Source organism: Lissotriton helveticus, chromosome 2_1 (genome assembly GCF_964261635.1).
Source record: "Lissotriton helveticus chromosome 2_1, aLisHel1.1, whole genome shotgun sequence".
NCBI classification, from domain to species: domain Eukaryota; kingdom Metazoa; phylum Chordata; class Amphibia; order Caudata; family Salamandridae; genus Lissotriton; species Lissotriton helveticus.
The window spans coordinates 385,149,270-385,174,397 of NC_136059.1; the positions used below are offsets into that span (position 1 = coordinate 385,149,270).

At 46.6% G+C, this 25,128-nt stretch overlaps 1 protein-coding gene across 2 annotated transcripts in view; it reads right to left on the reverse strand.

The window, feature by feature from the left end:
* The window catches only part of LOC144818001 (complement component C6-like), a 909,016-nt gene that overhangs the window by 333,036 nt on the left and 550,852 nt on the right, over positions 1-25,128 (reverse strand). For both annotated transcript variants that reach the window (XM_078675007.1, XM_078675006.1), the window contains exons 9-10: positions 20,053-20,175; positions 18,759-18,925 (exon numbers count right to left, since the gene is read on the reverse strand). In XM_078675007.1, coding sequence (XP_078531133.1) covers positions 18,759-18,925; positions 20,053-20,175 — 290 coding nt within the window. The remainder of the gene's footprint in view (positions 1-18,758; positions 18,926-20,052; positions 20,176-25,128) is intronic.

Genomic DNA, 25,128 nt, shown 5'->3' on the forward strand with positions numbered 1-25,128 from the left:
TCAGTGATATCCTCAAACATCATCAATTCACCATCCCTATACAGATCTCCCACTTGGTTAATGCTATGCGCCGACTATCCAGTCAGTCTACACAGGGTGTTCCCCATTGCACTTATAATAAACTAATAATAAACTCTTCATTGGAAGATCATGGGATTAAGGTGATTTGGTCTGTGTGCCCTGAAGGCTGTGCTGCCTGCAGCATTGTATGACCTGCAGGTCCATGGGCCCATCTGGAAGGGGTTCCCTGGGAACGGGAAGGATCTGAAACAGGCTTTCAAATGTCGGGGTTCCCTTAGGAAGCCCCCCACAGGAAGGACGCACAGGTTGATCAACTGGTTAAACCACAGATGTTGAGCGGCCAAGTAGTAGGCCTCTAAATGAGGTGCAGTGAGACCCATATTTAGGGTTGGGTGCCGTAGTTTGGGCATCGCTGCCCGATGTCTGCCAGAACCCCAAGTATGTTAAAATAATAAGTAGTCCATTCCCCAGAACATGATGCAGGCGATCTAGACTGGCATGGTAGAGAAGAAATACAACAAGCAGGGTAGCACCACCATTTTCGCAACTGCGATTCGGCCAGCTAGTGGGAGGGACTTCTAGAAATTTATATTAGTCAATAGTGCTCTAATTGCTGCTTCAACATTGCCCTACAGTAGATCGTGGGGGTCGTGATACATTTTGACCCCTAAATATTTCAATCAAGTGACCTCCCAGATGAGACCCCATAGGTCTTGTGGTGGTGGCACACCTTGGCACACCGTGGCATGTGGGGAAAAAATGGGATTTCTGCCAGTTGACATAGAGGCCCTATGTGACTCCAAAACACTCCAGATGTGATATGGTCCCCTGTAGGTCATTTTCACGTCACAGAGGAACAGGATCATATCATTCGCATAGAGGGCTTTTCTGTGGGGGACAGCCCAAAACTCTAGCTGATGATAGTATGTGCTCTGCTGGCCAGGTGTTCGACTGCTACAATAAACTGTAATGGACGGAGAGGTCAATCTTGTTTGGTCTCCCGCCCCACCACAAAGGAGTTTGAGATTACCCAACCTTTCTTGAATCACACTGTAGGTGCTGCGTAAAGGAGCTTAGTCCTTGGGATGAAACCAGGACCAAGTCCCAGTTTAGCCATGAATTGCTAAGATTATCCCATTGCAGGATATTGAATGTCTTTTCAATGTCAATTCCTACTATGACTGCACCATCTCTGTTTGGCAGGGGGTGGTGCTAAGAGGGAAAGAAGCACTTCTTGTGGAGTATTGGGGCCCCCCAGTTTGGCTACTTCTTCCTCTCCTGAATGTGATAAATCCATTGTCTCAATGAACTCAGTTGCAATTAGGGGGGGGGCACTTCAGAGGGGTGCACACAGGGAGATATGATATTCCAAAACATGCCATTAATAAAATGTTGTGCATAGAGGTGCTCCCCAGTTCCAGGTTCCACTTCTAGAATTACTGAACTATGGGACACAGGGTTCACCAGCCATGCCAGTAGCGTTCATGCCTTATCTTGTTCTGCGTGTGCTCGTATCATATATTCACATTAATCAAAACATCTAAGCTTCTCTGTGCAGACCGCCATCTGTTTCTTGGCTTCTAGGTGTTATTCTTTCAGCCCTGGATTGCTTGGTCTAGCAAGCTCTAGTGCTCTCAGTGCACTTTCCTGTGGCTCTACATCAGTGTATGTCTGACCCCTACTGTCTTGGCTATGCAACTTAAATGCATCCATTCTATCAAGGAGGAGGGAGTGGAAGCAGCATTATCTAAAATGTAATCCCGGATGGCCTCTCCGATGGTCTGTTGAAAGAAATCTAAAGAGTCAACACATAGTCACCAGATCAGGATACAGGGGCCTCCCTATGCCAGTTTAGTGAAATTAATAGAGGGTTATGGTACAAGACTATGCGACAAAGATATTCTGCAGTGTGGATGGTTCCATGTACTCACGGCGATGCAAGGAACGCATTCAGGTGGCCACGTAATTTGTGCATCCCAGAGTAAAAACAGTAGCACCTGTCAGCTGAGTGTAGCCGCTGCCAGGAGTCAATAAGGCCCCAATTATGCTTCCAATCCCTGTAGGTTCCCGCAGTGCACACTACCGGTGAGTCCCCTAGTGGAGGGTGCAATTGGTTGAGAAGTGGTTCTGACACACAGTAATAGTCTCTGCCTAGCAATATATTCTGTGTCATGTAAGGGGTCAGTACTTGGGACAACTCAGTGAGGAACATAGGCTGGTCAATGTTAGGGGCATAAATCCCAATAATAGTCAGATCTCTGCCTGCAAGGTGGCCAGATACGAGAACATGATGGTTATTCGGGTTTATTAATTGCCTCATAATTTGAAAGGGAAATCCGGGGTGGATCCACACAAGGACCACTCTGGCAAAGGCCAAGTGTGTCCTTTGGTAGATCTGGCCTGCCACCTCTTCTGTATGTCATCCCTTTCAGTGGCAGTAAGGTGAGTCTCCTGCAACAGGGCCACATGGGTTTCCCTCCTCTTCAATTAGGAATAGATTTTATATTGTATGGTCATGTTGTTAAGCCTCTGACATTCCAGCTGATAAAATTGTAAGTCAAGGGGGATGTTATGCCAAGGTGTCTAAGGAGTGGTGCAGGGTGCTGGGCCTGTGAATCCAGTGCCCGGTGAGGGCCAAAGAGATGGGCCACGCATATGGGGCGGCACTAAGCTAGTGGAAGTGTGCTCATAAAGATTCTCCTGAACAACAATAGCAACCTAACACCACAACCTCTGGACAAGAACAGAGAAACTCCCCATTCAAACTATCAAACCTGCCTTCAATATGCGCACACACATACTATCCTCAGCTACAAAGTGGGAGGTGCTGCGCTGAACCAAGCACATCCCAGCTTCACATCACGCCATCCGGAGTTCTAGTAGAGTAATCCAATCCCATTCCTTCCCATGCAAGCATGAATTACGTAGTAGGGTGGGCACCCAGTCATTCCAATCATACAAAACCAACCACCCCACGGAGGCAGTTAAGTTATTACTTTCAGGGTAACAAAGTCCAAGCACTGCCTATTAGCACCTCATGTAAACCTAAAAGACATGTAATTTGATTCTCAGGCCATATCAAATTTACATTACCAAATACCTCATGAATCGAATGCAAAAAGGCTATATGATTTCATTGGCTGTGCCAGGTGTCACTAATGGAAGAGAGTCTTCAGAGTTACGTGAAGAGACCGAGGCATGATCAGAACCTGGGTCTCTCATTCCCTCTTCCTCTGGAGCCAATGATAGACCAGAACCTTCTCCACTAAGAGCTGCAGGTATTTCTATGGCCTTTTGGCGCCCCTCTAATACTTGGAAACGGAGGGGGGCAATGTCAGCTTCCCGCCACGTAGTCTTCCTTGGATGTTTCATTGATTTCTTCATCAACAGTGTCTGAGTCAGATTGTGAAGGTAAGAGCTCCATCCGAACCCATAGTTGAGGGGGAGAGGTGAAGAAGTGCACATTTTCATTATGCGTGACTGAGATTCTGGCCGGAAAAAGCATGCCATATGTTATCCCAAGGGTACTGAGTCACTTCTAGGCATCAGTAAACAAAGCCCGTTGTTGTTTAACTTCCCAATTGAAGTCAAGAAACATCGTCACTCTGTAATTTTCCACCATGATATCCATCCTTAAGGCATGCACAGGGCAAGGAAGTGGTCCTGTATTTAAAATGTAGCAGTTTTGCAACAACAGGTCGGAGGCTCATTCCAGGCATAGGAGGTATTGCTGGCACTCGATGAGCATGTTCAAGCATGTAGAATGGGGAGAGTCCTTCCGGGGGGCCACGATATCTTGGAGCCAATGCTCCTGGAAGCAGATCATGTTAGTATCTGGATTCTCAATGCTCTCTGGTAGCCCAATGATCCAAATATTGCTTCCCCTGGCTCTATTTTCAGTATCCTCCGCTCAGGCATCCAGTGTATGCATTTTAACTTCCATGTTTGACACATGTTCACGCATGGTTGACAGCTTAGGGAAGACATCATCCAGGATGTTCCATGGTGGTAACCTTCTCCACTAGTCTTCGATGGCTATCCCTCAATAGACCTAGATCAGTCACCATGCTATCAATTGTCAGTTCTGATCCCTCCCGGGAGGCCGCAATTGTTTGTACTGTGGTGGTCAACAGAGTCCCATGATGGCTGCTGGGAAAAGGATCCATCTCTGAGGCCCCATCGGCCAAGCCAACCGGATGAGGGTCCTGCATGGCAACATTGTCAGTGACTTGTTTCTTTTTAGAGTACTTGCCCATGGTGGTGAAAGGGGATGGGACAGAGCAAGTAGTCAGGGTTTAAAGCATCAGACAGTGGCGATATCTCAGTGCACTGTATCCCATGATAGTAGTCACCCTACCACTCCAGCTCCACTGTGTCAGATGTTCCAGGAATGCTGCAGGAGGGGTGAGAAAGATAATGGCTTCTGCTGCACTATATGCAAAGCGGGGGGTGGAGGTTTAAGGCTGCCAAGGCAGTGCACCAGCGAGAGAGGTAAGGGGTCCTGGTATTGTGGACCCCACAGTCAATGTGTGAAAGGCAGGGCCCCCACCTTAGAAGGTGAAATGCAAAGTTACAAAAGATTTGTAGACTTCAATCACGCCTCTCCATGCGCCCCGAAAAGCCATCACTCTCACAAATCCAGGGCTCGTGTCCTCCCAGCTGTCATGCTTTCCAGCTTCTTAGTTAGCCAGGACCCAGCGGGGGCTGATGATGGTGCTGTGTGTGCTTCAAGTGTCCCCCCAGGGAGTGGTCCCAACAATCTTGCTGCAGAGGGTCATGTTGTGCCTGCACTGGCACCCTTCCTCGCATGTTCAGCTGTGATGATGCCCTTCCGGGGGATTGGCAGTGCACAGGCCACTTCAGCAGACCCTATGCTCACACCCTCCAGGACCCCGATCTCCTGGGACCCAGCGGGGGTTTTTCTGGCTGCTTTGCACTCACTATTTTGCAAATGACACCAGGTAATCGTAGTGTAGGTGGCCGTGCAACTCTGGAGCCCACTCACCAATCTGCTTCCCTAGTATGGGTCCTCGAGGCCTCTGGATTGTCGTGTTGCTGCTTCCCCGCGACTCATTGAGGACTGATGCTGTGCCCTGCAGGTAATTAACGGGGCCGGCCGGTATGTAAACAATGCCATGCTGGGCGTCACCTCACCATTTTGGGGATGCAGCCTTGTGGTGCTCTGCGGCCACTTCTTGTGTGCTCTAGTGGGCTATTGTTATGCCCAAATCTCCAGCCCAGCGTTCAGTGGGCTCCGCAGGGTTCACTGTCCGGTAATACTGCAACTCATGTCTTACCGCACTGACACCAGGCCACACCCTCTGTGGACATCTCATACATTACCAATGATGTCATTCATTTCCCGAAGCATAGGGGGACTGGTGGTATATATAGTCCCATTGTGTGATTGGGTGAGAGTGCACTTTTTAACCATAGTCTTTAGGCTCTGCTATATTTCTAAGTACAAAGAAGTAAGTTGGCCTGTTGCAGCATGTATTGTGAAGGAGTAGATGTGATCAAATGACCTTACAGAATTTGACATATCCAGAAGCATGTCAACATTAGTTACTGAAATGGATGAGAAAAAGCTCCCTCAGCCAGAGTGCCATATTCTTTCAAATGTTTGGTGCTGCAGGATGCCCAATAGCCTGCCACGGGCCCAACTTCCCTCATATGCAATTATTTGTAACCCTTTCAGGCCCCAGCTGAACATCTATTTTTTTAACACTTTATTGGTGACCACTGCACATTATATAGCATACATAGCATACAGCAGAGACAATCTTTTCTCTTTTCTTTCCATACATTACTATATAGTTGTCACATACAATGTTTCACATTGAATTCTGTATGATAAATTAGTCCTGGGACCTGTACTTCATTAGTATTTGTGACAACAAAGCAGCGTTTTATCAACGTGAGTCACATCAAAATTAAAGCAGTGTGTAAATACAGGTAACAGAACAGAACCTAACCCTTCCCATTCCCTCCCTCCACCCATCCCTCCCCCCTTGACTCTCGTTCGGGGGTTCCCTAGTAGTTTGTAACAATCTAAGTGATTCAATACAGACATATTGTTCCAAGGACGGATATGGTCTAGGGTCAAAGAGTGTCAGTCCTGGTCTCAGAACCCTGGGGGGTCTACAGCTATCTGACATCCTAGAATACTATGGGTGCAATGTGGTTTATGGGTACGACAAATCAAGTGTTTCAAGTTCAAGCAGCATAGTCTCCCACTCTAGTGAAATAGGTTGTTTCCTCAATCCTCTCTCTTCTTCCCTGTGTAGGGCGTTCCTTTATGCTCTTGCTCAATGAAGCATGTCCGCCTGCCCGATGGACACAGCGGGCATCTTGGGGACTTCTATCTCATAGTGAGGGCCCTCACCGCTAGGATAAATGCCAGATCCAAGAACTTCAATCGTACCTTTTGTATTTTTGAATGTCTCTGGTGCCCTATGAGAAATCAGAGCTTCAGCCGGTACTGGGAGCTGTGTGATTGTCTTCAGTGAGGTGCAGATTCGTCCCCAATAATCTCTGAGGCAAGGGCAGGACCATAGCATGTGGAGGAAACCCGCCTCGACCTCTCGACAGTGGGGGCAGAAGTGGGGAAAATTCGGAAACATGCGATGGATCCGTTTGGGCATGAGGTACGATCTATGCAGGATCATGGATTGGATACATTTTAGTTTTGCGTTGCGCGATACCTTTTTGGGGTGTTATAATATATGCGCCCATGCCTTGTCAGCGATTTCTAGCGGAGATTCTTCGGACCATTGTGCTCTGAGAGAGGTGAGTGTAATAGCAGCATGTGCTCTAATCCCCGTATCTAACCATCGCACCAGGTGACCCTCAGTTCCCATACAATACAGAAGATGTAACAGATTGTGTTGTGGGGGCTCCTCCCTCTGTGGGGCCCAGGTAGACCATATGTAATGTGTCACGGTGGCATGTAAGATGAATAAGCATGTCGGTGCTCCCGTGGCCTGCAAAAAGGTGTCACGATCTAGCATGGTGCCATGGCCAAAGAATGCGCCTATGTCCTCCACCCCAGCATCTGTGCAATCCCGTATCTTTGCCTTCGACAGTCTACCTTGTGGTGTAGGAATTCCAATGAGGGGGATGTTTGTGGCGTAAGGAATCGCTGCGGTGGTGTACAATAGGGCTCCCTTCCAGCATTGTAGGGCAGTTCTCAATAGGGATGGGCAGTCTGGAGGAATCCTGGCTCTTGGCAATAGTAGGGAGTGTAATTCTCCTTGGTCTACTCTCTGTGGTGTGTACCCAATCTCTTGTAGGTTTCTCCCTGCCATCCACTGGAGCTGGCTGGCATAGAAGTAGCTTCGGAAGTCAGGGACTCCCAAGCCGACACTGCGCGTCTCCAGTTGGAGATTGCGAAAACTTATCCATCAATGAGTGTAGTCAACATAGCATTCAGCGTCTTAAAAATGGATTGGGGAAGAACCCAAGTAAAAGCCAAAGTCAAAGTCAAAGTAAAAAAATCTTGTATAGCGCACATATCACCGCTAGGTCTCAAGGAGCTTGCAGATCCTTAGACTGGCTGGGTCATAGCTCATTTCACTTAGAGAACAGCCATGTTTTTAGTTCACTACAAAAACCGTCAATTATCTGGGATGGACACAAGATGGAGCAGAAGCTGATTCCAAAAATACGGGGCGTGATGGGAAAAAGATCGACCACCGTTGCGTACAGAGCGAACACGCGGGGAAAGTAAAAGGAGCTTAGAGCTGGACTTAAGAGTTCTCACTGGTTGATGTTTTTTACATTTTTTCTCAAGATACCCAGGACCGGTGCCATACAAGTTTCTATGTGTGAGGCTTAGAATTTTATACTGCCCTCTATTCCTAATTGGAAGCCAATGGAGAGTCTTCAAATTGGGGGCTGATGGCGACCTGAGAGGCAGATCCAGAATCAATCGGGCTGCCGTATTCTACAGAATCTGTAATTTGGAAAAGAGATCTTCGTTTATAGAGGCCAATAAGGCGTTTCCATAATCCATGCGGCTGACTATAAGGCCCTGCACCAGTGGCTTCCGGGTTTCTACAGGTAGCCATTTAAAGATTTTTCATAATTTCCTTAAAATAGCATAACAGGTACCCAGTACGCGATTCACATGTGCTTTCATGGAAAGTTTGTGATCGATGGTAATTCTCAAGTTGCAGACGGTTTGTTTTGGGGATGGACAGGAACGGAGTGTCTGGTGCCACCAGCTGCTTGACCAATAATCTTCGGCCTTGCCAAACAGAATGATCTCGGTTTTGCTGTTATTTAATTGCAATTTATTTTGGCCCATCCAGGTGTCAATGTGGGTCATACAGTTTTTAAACCGGATCATGGTATCAGTTGGGTCTGAGCCAAAGGTGATCAGCAGGTGAGTATCGTCAGCATAAGAGACGGCCTCAAACCCATTGGATCTAATAATCTTCGACAGCGGTGTAACATACATATTGAAGAGCACAGGGCTCATGATAGATCCCTGGGGAACTGGCGTGAGGACTTTGCTTTCTTGAGGGAAGGATCTATAGATGGCTTTAACTTTGTCATCAAAGAAGAAAGATATTTTGTCAACCCAATCCTGTGTAGGAACAACAGAGGGTTGAATGGCTTCTGGGGAGGTAAACTCTTTTAAAATTTTATATAGTTCCTTACTGGAACTGGCGGCATGCTCAATCCTCTCTGTTAAGTACAGCTTTTTTGCTTGTTTAATATTATATAGATATAAGCGAGGAGTTTCTTTATATTTGGCTTGGTCACTGACAGATTGTGTTTTCCTCCAGAGGCGTTCTGCGGCCCTGGTGGAATATTTCTCAATTTTTAATGCTGCGGTAAACCAAGGAGAAGGTTTACTCCTAGATTTAACTTTTAACATAGGGGCAACGATGTCCAGAGTAGATGTTATGTTGCGTGTTACGTAAAAGGATTTTTGTGAACCACAGGTTTTCAGTAAGGGTGTTAGAAGACGAGGTTAGCAATAAGGTCGATTTATTAGCCTGCAAAGAAAGTTGCACAGCATGATGGGGGTTGTAATACTTGAATTGGGAATTAATATTTATTGAATACAGTTGGTTGTTTGTGAGCATAAATGTATTAATACAACATGAATAATGGATTCATTGTACACAGTATTCGATTAAATGTTATATCTTATTTAATGAGAACGAAAATAATGTTCAGTCACGTAATACTTCCATATTTTTATTGTTACTTTATAGTGTCCCCTGACGAAGGGCGTATCCCGCCCGAAATGCATTGGGATATAAATAAACACTGCTTGGAACGAACCTTGGCATCTGTCGTGTATTAACAAGAGGCTTGGATGGGCACAGTTTCTACATGAGAAACATGGGAAATACGTCAAACGAAACCCGTGTGTGGAACATTGTTTAAAGCAAATCAATAGACACGAGTAAAAATTGAGCAACTTGGAAAAATGGACTAAAATGATGGATGATCTATTGAATCTAATAGCCATGTTGGCGCTATACGGCTGTGCAATGGTTTGGGGCTAACCTGATGCCTCATCTCTGTATAAAATAGAGTAGATGTTATGGCATCTTCAAATGCCATACCATCTGCCCGGCCTGATGGGTTGGGCCATCTACCAATTGTTCCAGCCCTAATGTCTGTAGTGATGTTATTAATTGTTCAGTATCCAGGTCTGACAGTAGGTCGACATGATAGTTAAAATCTCCAATAAGGATAACATTATTTGATCCTAGAACAAAGGGTGCAATGAGGTCTAATAACTCATCTACAAAATTGGCTCTAGGCCCCGGAGGTCTATATACTAGGGCTCCTGTCATGTTTTTGATGACTGTGTTGTGAATTTAAAAATTAAGATTTCTGCCTTACCCAGATATAGGGAGTCTATAATGGTAGCTTCTAATTTATCTGTTGTGGCAATTGCTATCCCTCTTCCTCTCTTAGCTGCTCTATCAAGTCTAATTAGCTTATATGGTGAGGGAAAAGCGATGGCTATATCTAGAAGGGCCTGGTCATTAAGCCATGTTTCAGTTATGAAACAGATATCTGGCTTCTCCTGATCTAAAAGAGTCCACAGCTCTAGTGTGTGATTAGGAATAGACCGAGCATTCAAATATATGGCCTTCAATTGTTTAGGAACAGTGGCTGCAGTCCCTTCCCTTTTTAGACTCGTGAAGGGTGCTCCCGGTAAGGCCTGCACGGGGGGTTGGGGGGGGGGAATAGGCACCGTTTTACCTATTGATGTAGAGGATGCTCCAGCAAAGGGGAACTTATTTAGGGCTCTAAGTTCTGCACTAGAGTACCTGATTATTGGCATAGTGATAGAAGAGGTGTCCATATTCCTTAACTACAGGATAAAACGGCCAGTGGGTCTGGCGGCTGGTGGCGGTCAGGCGCGGACGGGCGCAGCCGGGCTTGCGTGTCCGCGCCCCAAGCTGGATTTAAATAGCTATGGGGAGGGCATCACAGCTACACCGCCAACAGTCCTGCTCACACCAGCCGGAAGTGAGGGGCATGTAATGCCTCAGAGGTCCCTCCGCAACAAACGGCACAAGCCGCGGAGGAACGGGGACCAGGGGCACCAAATGGAGGTAAGTATGACCAAAAAGATTAAAGCCCACTACAGAATGATGTCCGTAAAAAATGACGAGAGGCCAATGTTAAAAATAGATCAGACGCGATTCCGCTAAACAAATACACATAAAAAATACATTGCTGGCAATAAATAACGATGCCGGTGTTTAAAATATTAAGGCTCTGTTACCACAGGAAATAGTGACCGGGGCGGAGACTGCAGGAAATGATGACAAGAAGTCGGGGGATCCACTGCGTGTCCGCTCCCCAGGCTGGATTTAAATAGCTATGGGGAGGGATTCACAGCTAGACCGCCAACCGTCCTGCTGACACCAGGCCGGAGATGAGGAGCATGGAATGCCTCAGAGGTCCCTCGGCAACAAACGGCACAAGCCGCGGCGGAATGGGGACCAGGGGCACCAAATGCAGGTAAGTATGACCAAAAAGATTAAAGCCCACTACAGAATGATGGCAGTAAAAAATGGCGAGAGGCCAATGTTAAAAAATAGATCAAGCGCGATTGCGCTAAACAAATACACATACAAAATACATTGCTGGCAATAAATACCGATGCCGGTGTTTAAAATATTAAGGCTCTGTTACCACAGGAAATAGTGACCGGTGCGGAGATTGCAGGAAATGATGGCAAGAAGTCGGGGGATCCGCTGGTATATTTACAAAATAATATAAGAGGCGGGGCAGCATCACCATTTTGGAAACGGCAATTCTGCCCATCACCGAGAGTGGCAGTGTGGACCAAAAGGTCACACTAGAGCGGAGGGCCGTTATGGCTCGGACAATATTACCCTCAATCTGGTCTGTCTGTGACCTAAACACTTGATGCACAGGTTTTTGAAGGTGGTGGGGTTTACTGGAATTGTATAAGTACCAAACTGTATGTGAGGTGGATGGTGTGAATCCCTGAAAAAATAAGTAAGCGATTTCTCCGGGTTTATAGTCAGTCCTGATAGCTGCTCGAAAGTGGCAAATATGTCAGGAAGATGGGCATTGTCCGCTGTCAGTTCTCATAAATATAACAGTATGTCGTCTGCGTAGATTGACATTAGGTGATGAGTCCCAGTAATAGGAATACTGAGTTGATCCGCTGATCTCCTGAGGGCTAGAGCTAGTGGCTCCAGACACGAGACACGAGTATAAATTGAGCAACTTGGAAAAATGAACTAAAATGATGGATGATCTATTGAATCTAATAGCCATGTTGGCGCTCTACGGCTGTGCACTGGTTTGGGGCTAACCTGACGCCTCATCTCTGTGTAAATAGAGCAGATGTTATGGCATCTTCAAATGCCTTAGTGGCCTCTTCTATGTTATCTGTATCGGGTCGATCTGCAGTAATAAAGTGAGTAGAAAAAGAAGCAGGAGTGACCTTGCGCCAAGATCTAATGGCAGTACGGTCCTTGTTGCAATTCACTATATGGTAATCCATTAAAAGACTGAACTCAATTAAATAATGATCAGTCCAAAAAGCGACAGAAGCTGACCAACTACAAGCTTATTCGAGTTTGTAAATAGAAGGTCTAATGTATGCCCGGCCTGATGGGTTGGGCCATCTACCAATTGTTCCAGCCCTAATGTCTGTAGTGATGTTATTAATTGTTCAGTATCCGGGTCTGACAGTAGGTCGACATGATAGTTAAAATCTCCAATAAGGATAACATTATTTGATCCTAGAACAAAGGGCGCAATGAGGTCTAATAACCCATCTACAAAATTGGCTCTAAGCCCCGAAGGTCTATATACTAGGGCTCCTGTCATGTTTTTGATGACTGTGTTGTGAATTTAAAAATTAAGATTTCTGCCTTACCCAGATATAGGGAGTCTATAATGGTAGCTTCTAATTTATCTATCATGGCAATTGCTATCCCCCCTCCTCTCTTAGCTGCTCTATCAAGTCTAATTAGCTTATATGGTGAGGGAAAAGCGATGGCTATATCTAGAAGGGCCTGGTCATTAAGCCATGTTTCAGTTATGGAACAGATATCTGGCTTCTCCTGATCTAAAAGAGTCCACTGCTCTAGTGTGTGCTTAGGAATAGACCGAGCATTCAAATATATGGCCTTCAATTGTTTAGGAACAGTGGCTGCAGTCCCTTCCCTCTTTAGACTCGTGAAGGGTGCTCCCGGTAAGGCCTGCACTGGGGGAGGGGGGGGAATAGGCACCGTTTTACCTATTGATGTAGAGGATGCTCCAGCAAAGGGAACTTATTTAGGGCTCTAAGTTCTGCACTAGAGTACCTGATTATTGGCATAGTGATAGAAGAGGTGTCCATATTCCTTAACTACAGGATAAAACAGCCAGTGGGTCTGGCGGCTGGTGGCGGTCAGGCGCGGACGGGCGCAGACGGGCTTGCCGTCGGCTGCGTGTCTGCGCCCCAAGCTGGATTTAAATAGCTATGGGGAGGGCGTCACAGCTACACCGCCAACAGTCCTGCTCACACCAGGCCGGAAGTGAGGGACATGGAATGCCTCAGAGGTCCCTCCGAAACAAACGGCACAAGCCGCGGACCAGGGGCACCAAATGGAGGTAAGTATGACCAAAAAGATTAAAGCCCACTACAGAATGATGTCCGTAAAAAATGACGAGAGGCCAATGTTAAAAATAGATCAGGCGCGATTCCGCTAAACGAATACACATAAAAAATACATTGCTGGCAATAAATGCCGATGCCGGTGTTTAAAATATTAAGGCTCTGTTACCACAGGAAATAGTGACCGGTGCGGAGACTGTCGGAAATGATGACAAGAAGTCGGGGGATCCACTGAGCGTCCGTGCCCCAGGCTGGATTTAAATAGCTATGGGGAGGGATTCACAGCTAGACCGCCAACCGTCCTGCTCACACCAGGCCGGAGGTGAGGAGCATGGAATGCCTCAGAGGTCCCTCCGCAACAAACGGCACAAGCCGCGGCGGAACGGGGACCAGGGGCACCAAATGCAGGTAAGTATGACCAAAAAGATTAAAGCCCGCTACAGAATGATGGCAGTAAAAAATGGCAAGAGGCCAATGTTAAAAAATAGGTCAAGCGCGATTGCGCTAAACAAATACACATAAAAAATACATTGCTGGCAATAAATACCGATGCCGGTGTATAAAATATTAAGGCTCTGTTACCACAGGAAATAGTGACTGGTGCGGAGATTGCAGGAAATGATGACAAGAAGTCGGGGATCCGCTGGTATATTTACAAAATAATATAAGAGGCGGGGCAGCATCACCATTTTGGAAACGGCAATTCTGCCCATCACCGAGAGTGGCAGTGTGGACCAAAAGGTCACACTAGAGCGGAGGGCCGTTATGGCTCGGACAATATTACCCTCAATCTGATCTGTCTGTGACCCATACACTTGGATGCACAGGTTTTTGAAGGTGGTGGGGTTTACTGGAATTGTATAAGTACCAAACTGTATGTGAGGTGGATGGTGTGAATCCCTGAAAAAATAAGTAAGCGATTTCTCCGGGTTTATAGTCAGTCCCGATAGCTGCTCGAAAGTGGCAAATATGTCAGGAAGATGGGCATTGTCCGCTGTCAGTTCTCATAAATATAACAGTATGTCGTCTGCGTAGATTGACATTAGGTGATGAGTCCCAGTAATAGGAATACTGAGTTGATCCGCTGATCTCCTGAGGGCTAGAGCTAGTGGCTCCAGTGCGAGCACAAACAGGGGGGATTGCGGGCATCCCTGCCTAGTGCCCCTATGGATATTGTACGGGTCCGAGATGTAGCGGCCAGCGCGCGCTCTAGCCATAGGGGATGTAAACAATAAACGGACCCATTTAAGGAATACATCCGGGAATCCAGATCCTTGCAGTGTCATAAACATAAAATCCCAAGAAAGGGAATCAAAGGTCTGCTTAAGGTCCAGTGCTATGCATCCTGCTTCTTGGTATTCTCTAGGGTTGCCTGCATTACAGAGTGTAATCGTCTAGTATTTAGTGAAGTACTGCGGGCCAGCAAAAACCCACATTGATCCCTATGTATCAGCATATTAAGGTGAGGTTGTATAAGGTTAGCGAGGGCCTTACTTAAAATTTTGTATTCAGTAGACAGTAAGGAGAGGGGCCTGTAATTAGAAAGCTCTAAGGTGTCTCGGCCTGGCTTGGGTATCGATGTGACCAAGGCTTGCATGGTGGATTCTGGCAGATGACCGGTCTCAAAGGCTACCTTATAGACAGACTCCAGGGTGGGTACCAAGGCCTCTGAGTAAGTATGATAAAACTCCACAGGGAGTCCATCAATCCCAGGGGTCTTGTTGCGATTCAGCCCTTTAATAGCAGCACGTATTTCATTTTGAGGAATAGGGCCATCAATGTCCTTTTTCACTGCATCTGGCACCACTGGAAAAGGGAGATCCTGTAAAAAGGTAGTTATGGAGCTATCATCCACCGGAGCGGGGGCTCATATAGCATTGTCAGATGTTCATAAAAGGCAGCGTTGATCTCATTTTGTGTGTGGACTATTTGACCTGTACGTGTGCGGATTCTGGTTATGACTAACAGATCTGGCCTGTCCCTAACTATATGGGCCAGCAATACACCGATCTATCTGCGTCAGTATGTTTTAGTTGGAGGAAGGCACTATGGTCTATGATCCGTAATGTTTCCAATGTTTCTGCATGTTCTAAGTGGGCATCCTGTAATACTCCCCGTTTGTCTGCGTCGGTTATGGCTTCCCGTTCCAGTGTGTTTAAGCGCTGTTCTATACTTTTCAATCGTTGGTGCGTCTCCTGTCTGGCCCCAACTACTTGACCAATCGATGTCCCCCTTACTACCACTTTCAGGGCATCCTAGTCAATCAGATTGGAGGAGGCTGTGTTCCAATTCTCGGCCAAGTAATGAGTGATACTGTTAGAAAGGGTCAAGCGGAACGGGCCATCCTCTAGTAGCTGTGGGTTCAATTTCCAGGTAGGTACAGGGGTGGGTACAGGACCCCAGTTAATCATGAGCTCTAGGGGGTTGTGGTCAGAGAATGTTTTTGCTAAATAGGTGGATTGGTGAATCCTATCGATGATGGATCAGGAGCAAAGGAACCTGTCAATCTAGTGTGCAAACTGTGTGGCTACTCTGGCTAGAGCCAATACCTATCACCTCCATCCATTCCTCAGCATCCGCTGGGCTTTCAAAAAAGTGGGGGTTTTGGTTTGGATAATTTTCAGCCTGGCAGGGTATAAAAGCGCATATTTGAGTTGTGTTTTCTGAAGCTTTTTCCTTATGGCCTAATTGGATGATCTTTGTCTTTGCACCATGATAGTGTAGCCTGGATATAGGGAGATACATTTATTTTCAAACTGGATTAGCGCCTTTTCTCTCGCTTTTTGTAGGAGGGTATCACGGTCTCTGTAGTTGAGAATCTTCACTATCGAAGGGCGAGGTGGTGCACCAGGTTTAGGTGGTCCGGTCGGGATCCTGTGTGCGCGTTCCATGCAAAAGTATGGAGATAACCCTTCAGGAGCCACTTGGTCCTTAAACCACTTCTCCATAAAGTCGGCTGCCTTTTTCCCTTCGCTACGTTCTGGCAGACCAATAACACGTATATTATTGCGTCTATTTCTGCCCTTCCCGTCTTCCACCCGGTCCATAAGTGTTGTCACCTGTTGTTGCAGTTCCTGTAGTGTGAATGAGTGGTCTGTAACCCCTGGTGTAAGATCCGCGATGGATTGGTCGTGGGACTTGACCCGTGTCCGCCAGCTTGCTGTGGTCTGCCTTAAGCAGCGTAAGGCTTGTGGTGAGGGTGTCTATTTGCAGTCCAAGCGCCATTCTAGATTCACGGATCTCCCTGAGGATAAGGTCTAATTTATCCGGTGCACCGTCAGCGTGAACAGAAGAAACCACACCCAGTGAGGGGGGATGGTTACTGCGTCCCGACACAGCGGAGGGCAGGTCTGCTCCTTGTTGACCTTCCAGCGTTTTTGCTTTGACTCTTCCCATGGCGTGGCTGTCTCACGTGTCCCGGTGCTAGACCCTTCCTGCAGGAGTCCTTAGGTGAGGGACGCTGCACTGTCTGCGACTTCTCGTGGGCACCTCACCGACTGCGCCTCAGGGAGTAAGAGAGCCCCTGCCGCGTTTCAAGATCGGCACCGGTCCAGGTGGGTCCGTGTGTGCAGGGGAGCCAAACAATACTACCAGCTGGTATCTGTCAGCCACTCACCCTCTACCCAGCATGTACCGCATGTATGTCCTCTGCAGCAATCCTCATATGTAGAGCGTGGGCCCAGTACCAGGGGGGGGGGGTGTCCGTTGTCGCAGTAAGCGTCTGGATCTGGTGGCAGGAGCCTGGTACCGTAGCAGAAAGTGGGGGAAGGGGTCCCAAGTTTATTTTATGCCAGCTTGTGGGCACTGCGGGCAGCACTGCGAGGCCCTAAAAGCGGCTAAGTCCCTCAATCCCGGAACACCAGTCCGTCGTGGAAGAGAGTCTCCAGGTGTTCTCTTGGCTCATAGGCCCCGGGGCAAAGTGTGGGGGCCAGGGCAGAGATTACAGGGTCATGCCACTCACCGCCATTTTCAGCCACAGGGATCTTCCTATATTTCATCTCTCATGGTCTCACCATGTTCCAGCCCCCAATCTACACAGGCACTCTCGTCCAGCCTACCTGGAAATCCAATACAGCAGTTTTCCTCGAGGTAGCACGGGGCACAGGTGGGGGGTCGGTCAGTCATTCGCAGTGTGTTCAGCCGCAGGCAGGCCCGACATCGGGCCCTCAGTATTCCGAGGCCAATCCGCTTTCACCCGGTCCCGTACTCAGCCGGGCCCGGGGCTCTGCATGCAGTCCAACTCCGGCCAGAGATATGAAGGGCAATGGATGGTATTGCGGGACTATGCTCCCTCCGCATACATCGCGTCAGTCCCCTATGTAGCTTCTCAGTGGACCGCCGCCATCTTTCCAGCGCGCACCCGCAGAAGGCCGCGCCGCAGATCAGCGGGGCCCCGGCATGTCAGAAGTCACCCGCTGAGTGTCCGCTCCACCTTCACTCCAGGTCCCGGCCTCCAGCGACGGCTAGCGGCTTGCAGGCCTCAGAGCTCATCAGCGCAGGCAGGCAGTCTCTACCACCGCACCAGGTATGTCTCTCTACAGCCGGGGTTCCGACACCCTATTACTTATGCCCCCAGATTGGCAGCCGTCGAGAACACGGCATAAAAGGGAACTATTCCCCCGGGAGGGTCCGCAACACAATCAAGCTGCGACCGCCATCGTAGGAGGCTCGCCACGCCTCCACCTGAGCAGCTTTTTAAATGAAAATTGCTCCAAAACGACTGAACAGATTTACACCCAATCACACAATGCACACTTTCTCTGTAAAGGTATAACTTTTTGGAAAGTTTTGTGCACAGTATTTTTTTCTGAATCGAAGAGCAAAGTTTCTTATAGTAATTAGCATAGAAGATCAATGTTTAAGACTCCCTTTCTTCTTGCCCTCTCCCCCCGCAACCGCAGATGAATGTAAAGCTTTCCAAGAAGGAGCTGAGTGGGATGCACTCTTTGTTTGAATGGTTTCGAAATGACTCTTATTCCTTCAAAGATGCATATTTCCAAGTTGACGCTGACTAGTGTGAGAAAATAGAATTTAGTAGAACAGTAGTGAGGAAATGGCATCATGTGTGCACCAATGTGTTGCATTCTGTCCTTTGTAATTTGTCCAAGTCAAGTTGTGCCCAAATATCAGTACATGATGTGATGGGGATGGGCATGCTGTTTGGTAATATCTTTTGAGGGGTGTGTTTTTTTGAGGTGGCTCGTGAATCTAAACTGTCTGTACTATGTTATGAGTTTCGGATTTTCTGGTGTACTTGTATCAGTCATAGAAGTTGGGAAAAATAAAACTCCTTGTGAAAAACTTTAAAGGTGAGCATTGATTCCACTGGGCCAAGACAGCAAACCACATCACACATTACTGTCTGTAGCAACATTGGGATCCTGCTGTATTACAAAATTTGGATTATTATCTATCTCATACTGTAAGATGGGAGGGTAAGAAAATTGTGCTTATAAGCAGTCATTAGAATGAATTGGCAAACCATTCAGCAATGGAAGAGATGTGCCATCCAGGTTTCTCTCCATTACACCAAAAATTCCCAAAATTGGCGTCATCCTTTGAAATAGAGCTTACTGTTAATCAACTAGTAATGTATTATATTTTGGCAATCTTTTACCTCAAAATCAACAATAACAGGATTGTCCTTGGTAGATTCCAACCATTCATTGAATATATTGTGTTCTGGGAAAGCGCCTTGTCTCTTCCAGGCCAAAGCTGCAGCATATTCTGCTCGTCCACCTTTTACCAATGAAATGGACTTTTCAGAAGACTGCAAAAATGAACCTGCAGAGGACGGAAAGTGATGACATGAGAATGGAAATCGGATAGAATCTGGAAGCATTTATGCCTTATATTATATTCAAAAATTCTTAAGGTGTTATGAATGGTGTGACTCTGGATTCCCAATTCTGCAGCAGCCAACCCCAAAGACTGCATGATTGGTTGGGTGCTGACCTCAATAGCAGTAAGCCCATGCCTTGGTCCATTGTGTTGAGAACTGGCACAGAAAAAAAAACATTCTTAGACATCATCAGATAAAAACGATGGGGTCTATTCACAAAGACATTTTTAGAAAACATGACGTTCCTTTAGTACCATTTTACATAATCATAACTGCCTTTGTGAATTGGTCCCAAAATATCTAAAATTATAAGAAAATGGAAATATTCCAGGAACATGTATTTAGTACAACTAGAAGGGCTGTTGTTTTACTAATGAGTTGGATGTTTCATGGCAGATTGACAAGGGCACGCAAAAGCATTTCTAATACTAATTCCCATTCTTATAAATGCACCCTCAATACCAGGCAAACCCTTTTTACCTCTTATCTTCCTGAAAATAAAGACCAGATCATTGAACCCAGGATGTGTAGTCTGAGTACTGGTGTACAGTGTACAGATGTTGGGTCACTTGGCCCACATAACCAGGTGGAGGCACAGGCAATGGTATGCTGGGAAATTTGAGTATTGCAGTAATATATACTCAAGAGGGGGACCTTGAAATACATACTTCCATGTACAATCAAATGTACATGTCTTTATGTAGTGCTTCAATGTTTCTAAAAGCTGTAAACAACGATATTACTATTACCCAATGTATGGTACCCAATGTGCACATGTTGAAAAGATGTAAGACTAAGCGTGTTTTGGGGGCATTCAAACTCATGACTTCCAGAACACAACATCCATCAGAAGCGAGCGTTCAACTCAATGTGTGTGTGACCCTGCAAGTAACTGCACCGCACCCTGTCAAGCTGCTGGAGGGCTGCATTTCCAAAACTGAGAAACCAGAGCTACAGCTGTAAAAGAAAGCTCAAACTTTTCGTTTCGCAAATACGTTTCTAGATATAAAAATATAGTGAACATTTATTTATCTATTTAAAATCCAGTTCCCAGCTGGACTCGTCTTACCGTCAGAGCGTTCAGACATTTTGTTTCTGACGCACTTCTCTCGCACAGTTTTTTTCTTCCTGAAAAATACGCGCCTGGTTGTCTCAGTCCTGACGCACTCATTTGACTCCTGTTCTGTTAAACCTATCAAACACGAGGAAATAAAAGCAAGAATAACCGAATCACAGAAAAGTAAAGATAAGCCTGGTTGTAGGTCCGCATTCACTACCAAAACGCCAATTACCCACATCCCATCCCTGACAATTGCAGTCAGCCATGCTCTCTAGGGATGCCTGTCCACTGACACAGAAGAAAACTGTTTTCCTATATGTGCATATTTATGCATTCGTCGCATTTCCTATCAATTTGCAATAAATTAAACTCAGATACTATGCAAAAGCCCAAATTTGTTCTGCCTGTTGGTCAAGATTATGCATGGGCGCCCTTGAAGGCTTCTGAGCCTTGCCCTGCACAGACACAAAGAGGCAGGAAGATGAGCCATGATTAGATTAAATTAATACAATACAATTACTTTTTTATTTGGGTACAAGAGATATCCGTAAAAACACTGTCGCGCGCAATAAAAAGATACAAATAAATACTTAGTAAAAACAATTATTAAAAACATAAAAACAAATAGTTAAAATGCAATATCGAAGCAGCAATGAGCAATGCAGTGCAACACAATCATTTGTTCGAGCTTATTCAGTATTCATAGTGCTACAAGCTCGCACAGATGTTTTCAGACAAGCACCTACATGGGTAATTACCTCTCCACCTACCGGTTAATGGAGAATACTAAATGCTATCCTAAAATCATTAATATTGCGCCTATTTATAGGAGGAAGCAAAACGTGCCTCATGTACATAGACTGTAATGTTTGACATGGATTGGCCTGCTCTGCCATCACACGGACAAGGAAACGAGTCAAGGTTTACTTAGAAGCCCAGTGGAAAGCACAGCAGGTATTTAATGGTGTCGGCCCTATAACGAAACAGTAAGCTGCGCTCCCGATGACCCATTGATCTAGCGGGGTACCCTGCGGCTGGGCTGTCTATTGTGATGGTCAAACACGCTGCCACACTCGTCTCCTCCCTCTATGGTCATTCTTTCCCTCTGAGTGAGTGTAAACAGGGCTTGCTGTAATTGTTTTTTGCTTATCCTAATATTACCCACGGGGTCCGTAAAAGCATGCCGAAAACCAATCTTTTTGAAGCAGGAGTCTACTCCGGCTAACCAAGGAATCTCAAGACCCTTGTCACAACCAAGACAGTCCGTGATTTTGTCTCTAGTAAGGCTCACCTCCTTATGTTTGCCATACTGCTAACTATAATAAGGGTGGTTGGACTCTGATATAATCTATATATAAATTCACTGTGGCAGATTAAATGGGAAGATGAAATTGGAGCTGCCAGAACCTTTCAGCAGAACCTATTTTCTTCAGTCTGAATAATATCACATTTGGAGGTACCCCATACCTCTGCCCCATATGTTACTGTCAGGGTACACTGGATTTTATAAATTTTGAGGAGGGTCATAAGTGTCCCCCACCCCTAGGTTGAGCTAGGCTGAATAATGTACCAATGTGAGAAGTTGGCCTTGCATATGCTGTCCACTATTCTAGTGGGCACCTTGCAACCGTCCAAACGACCCTTATTGATGGTAGGTTAAAGACAACCTTTATAGAAAGCTATCCTAGTGGTGGTTGTGGAGAGCAGCCTTCAGGCTAAGTCTTGGAGGAATGTAAAGCAGCTTAATTTACTAGTCTATAATCTCGTGAATGACCCAATGAAAGGAGAACCACACCAGGTATGTATATAAAATATATGTATTTATTCTAAACACATCCCACTAGTCTCTTTATTCAGTAAACTTAATAACACACAGTAAATTAGCACAATAAACATTGATCCCTAGGGGCGTACAAAACCATATATTAAGAAAGTGGCATAAGAACCATGACTTGCATAGCTACAAGGCCTAGCGCCCGTAGAACCGCTGGGGCCACCAGGAACCACCCAAGGTAGTGACACAGGGGACCCACGGGGGACGCATGCAGTGTCTAAACACAGCCGCGAATCACCATTAACTTCTATGGGAAAAGTCGTATTTGGAAATTTAAAGATAAAGGACACTTAGAGGAGGACTTTCAGCAAACCACTTTAGACTTAAGGGGTTCTAGAGCCAACACCCACAGTAGCATCAGAGTACTAAAGTTACCTCACCCGGGGAAGCCAGGTGCATAGGTGTCTTTGGGTGTTGGGTTTCGTCGTCGTTTTCAATGGCGATCTGCTGCAAAGTGCTGCTGCTGAAGAAGTGGAAAGTGTACGGTGTGATCCAAGCCTGGATCGAAGATCAGAGGAACCTGAAAGCACAGGGGCCATAGTCTGGATCACTAGCCAGTGACCAGGGGCACAATAGTCGAATGCCCACTGATGTCGGGTGATTTCAGTTGAAGAAGGTGAAGCATGTCTCTTCAGCCACGAGGACCAGGAGGCGTCGACAATGACCAAGATCTGGAATTGAGTTGTCCCACAAGGGATGTCGAGTGCTGCGGTGTCGGTGTCCGGATTGGACCCAACAAGCCTTGGCAACAGCAACCCACACAGGAATCAAAGAAATGCTTCGGTGTAGACCAGCAAGGTCCGAGGGACTCACCACTTGGTAGGGAGTCAGGGCACATCTGGAGCAATCAGTCAAGCCCAAGGAACATCAGAATGGCCTTCGTGGGGCCCCACCAGTTGAGGACCTAGGGATCACAAAGGAACCTTGAGCGGAAATGCAAGAAGTGGGCTCACGGAACACTCGTGGAATGTAGGCCCACAATCTTCAACGCCGATGGTGTGCCAGGTGAGGGCTACAAGTAAACTAAAGCACAACTTCAAGAAATCTTGGGAAGTTAATGCACTTAGCAAATATGCACTCTGTCCAGTGGTTCTGGTTCCACGTCACTCGTGAGAGATGCGGGTCTCAACTATGCTGGGGACTCAGGTCGGCCTTTGAGAAGTCTGGAAATCTTCTTACTAGGCTGCAATTGCTTCGGAGTCCGGCGGGAGCTTCGGAGATGAAGACAAGCAAATGCTTAATTGGTGCCTGCTTGAGCAGGGGAGTCACTCCTTGACCCCAAGGGAGATTCTTCCATCCTCTAGTCTTTAGTAGAGCGTCGAAGTTCCAGGATTCAGTTTCAGAGTTTCATCCCAGTGTAATCTAAAGTCCTTTTGCCAGGGGTCACTTATACTTATAGAAAGAAAAGGGGTTGGACATACTCTGGGGACCCACCTATGGGAGGGTCTGGAAAGAGGGGTGGCTACATCCATTTCCTTTGTCCAGTTTCGTGCCAGAGCAGGGGCTGGTAGCCCCTGCAACCTTTTTGAACTGGGCTATGCACAGGGACACCAAATGTGCCCCCAGTGCTGACTTCAAAGCACTCTCAGAGTGCACCCACCCAGTCCCAATACACTAAAGCCTGTCTGGGAGGTGGTTATACCTCCCTGTGACAGAAAACGTATTGTCCAGGTCTCCCCTGCCGGAATTTCGGTCAGCAGCAGGAGGCCAGACTTGTGTCTGTGGCTGCAGCATCCATTTTGTGATGCCAGGGTTCTTTTAAACTATTACTGGTTAGACCAGTTTGTACATGTCTCACCCTCTAGAAGGGTGGAATTCTACCCTTACCTCCAGGACTGGCAGTGGGGTAGGATTCCAAAGTGTTTGACTCCAAACACAACATGTTTCCATGCAGCCATTCCAAAGTTAGCATTTACTGCAAGGTTGTAATGCACTTAAGAGTATATGGTCTGGCTGCATCACAGAACAGCCTCAGAGAATAGGCTCTGAAAGCTGCAGAGGGGCCCAGCTCATACATGGGCACCCTCTCACACAAAACCAAGCACTCTGCCTTCAGGATTGATAAGGCCTGCCATAGGATTGACTGATAGGTTTATATGAGTCAGAGATTAAAGGTAGATATCGGTAACCTATACCTTAGTAAGGGGTGCATGCAGCACCTTACCCAAGCTGCAATAACAGTAGTGTGGTGTCATTTTGGAAGGCTTCCCAGGGGTGGCATAATACATGCCTCAGCCCCTGGTAGGCCTCTGGGGTACCTATGCCCTTAGTACCTAGTGTACCAGATACTAGGGACTCACAAGGGTACCCCAGTACCCAAACTGGAGTGTACCTAAAGTACTTGGAATCAATTTAGAGAGGAAAGAAGATAGGCTGCGGCCCTGAATAGCAGGATCCCAGCCAAACTAAGTAAAAAACCATCAAAACACCAGGAAAAAAGTGGGGGCAACCATACAGTCAGATTCTACCTTCCTACATAACCCCCCAAACAAAAGGACATGAGACTAACCTTGACCAGGTGAGCCTTTATAGACTAAGTAGCCATATAAGGAAGTACCTGCACTAGCATGGTTATCCCCTGTCGTAAGGTCCACTTATCAATCCTTCACCCTAAGGGTATGAGAGGGTCTCCACCATGGGGACTCACTACCTGTGGTGTGTTTTTGGTAAAGTAAAAGGCTGGTGAGGTGTCTGACTAGGTAAGTGAGGTCCTAATAAAGTTGGTCTCAGCTTCCTCAGATCACTGGTCACAATGGAGCCCCTACTTTCCATGACTGCGTTGCATCTTGCTCTAAGGATCATCCTTCCTTAATAACAGAACTTTTCAGGTCTCGGAAGGCAACATTCGCTCTAAATCTATCCCTCTCCAGTGTGGTGTGCCACAGGGCTCATCCCTGAGCCCGACACTTTTTAATGTTTATATGTCCCCACTGGAAGATGTGGTTTCCCCTTTTGGGATTAAATTAGTCACCTATGCAGACGACACACAATTGGTCGTCTCACTTAAACAATCTGAACATTGCTCCGAAAACCTTAGATCCTGCCTATCAGAGATCTTTGGCTGGATGAATGATTTCCTGCTCAAGCTAAATGGGGATAAAACGGAGCTTATGATCCTGGGACATAAGTCAGCCACCATCTCCAGTCTTATGTGGCCCACGTGCATGGGACCAATTCCCACCCCTAAAAGTGAAATCAAAAGCCTTGGGCTGTGGCTGGACCAAGATCTCTCGCTCAAAACCCAGGCAAAG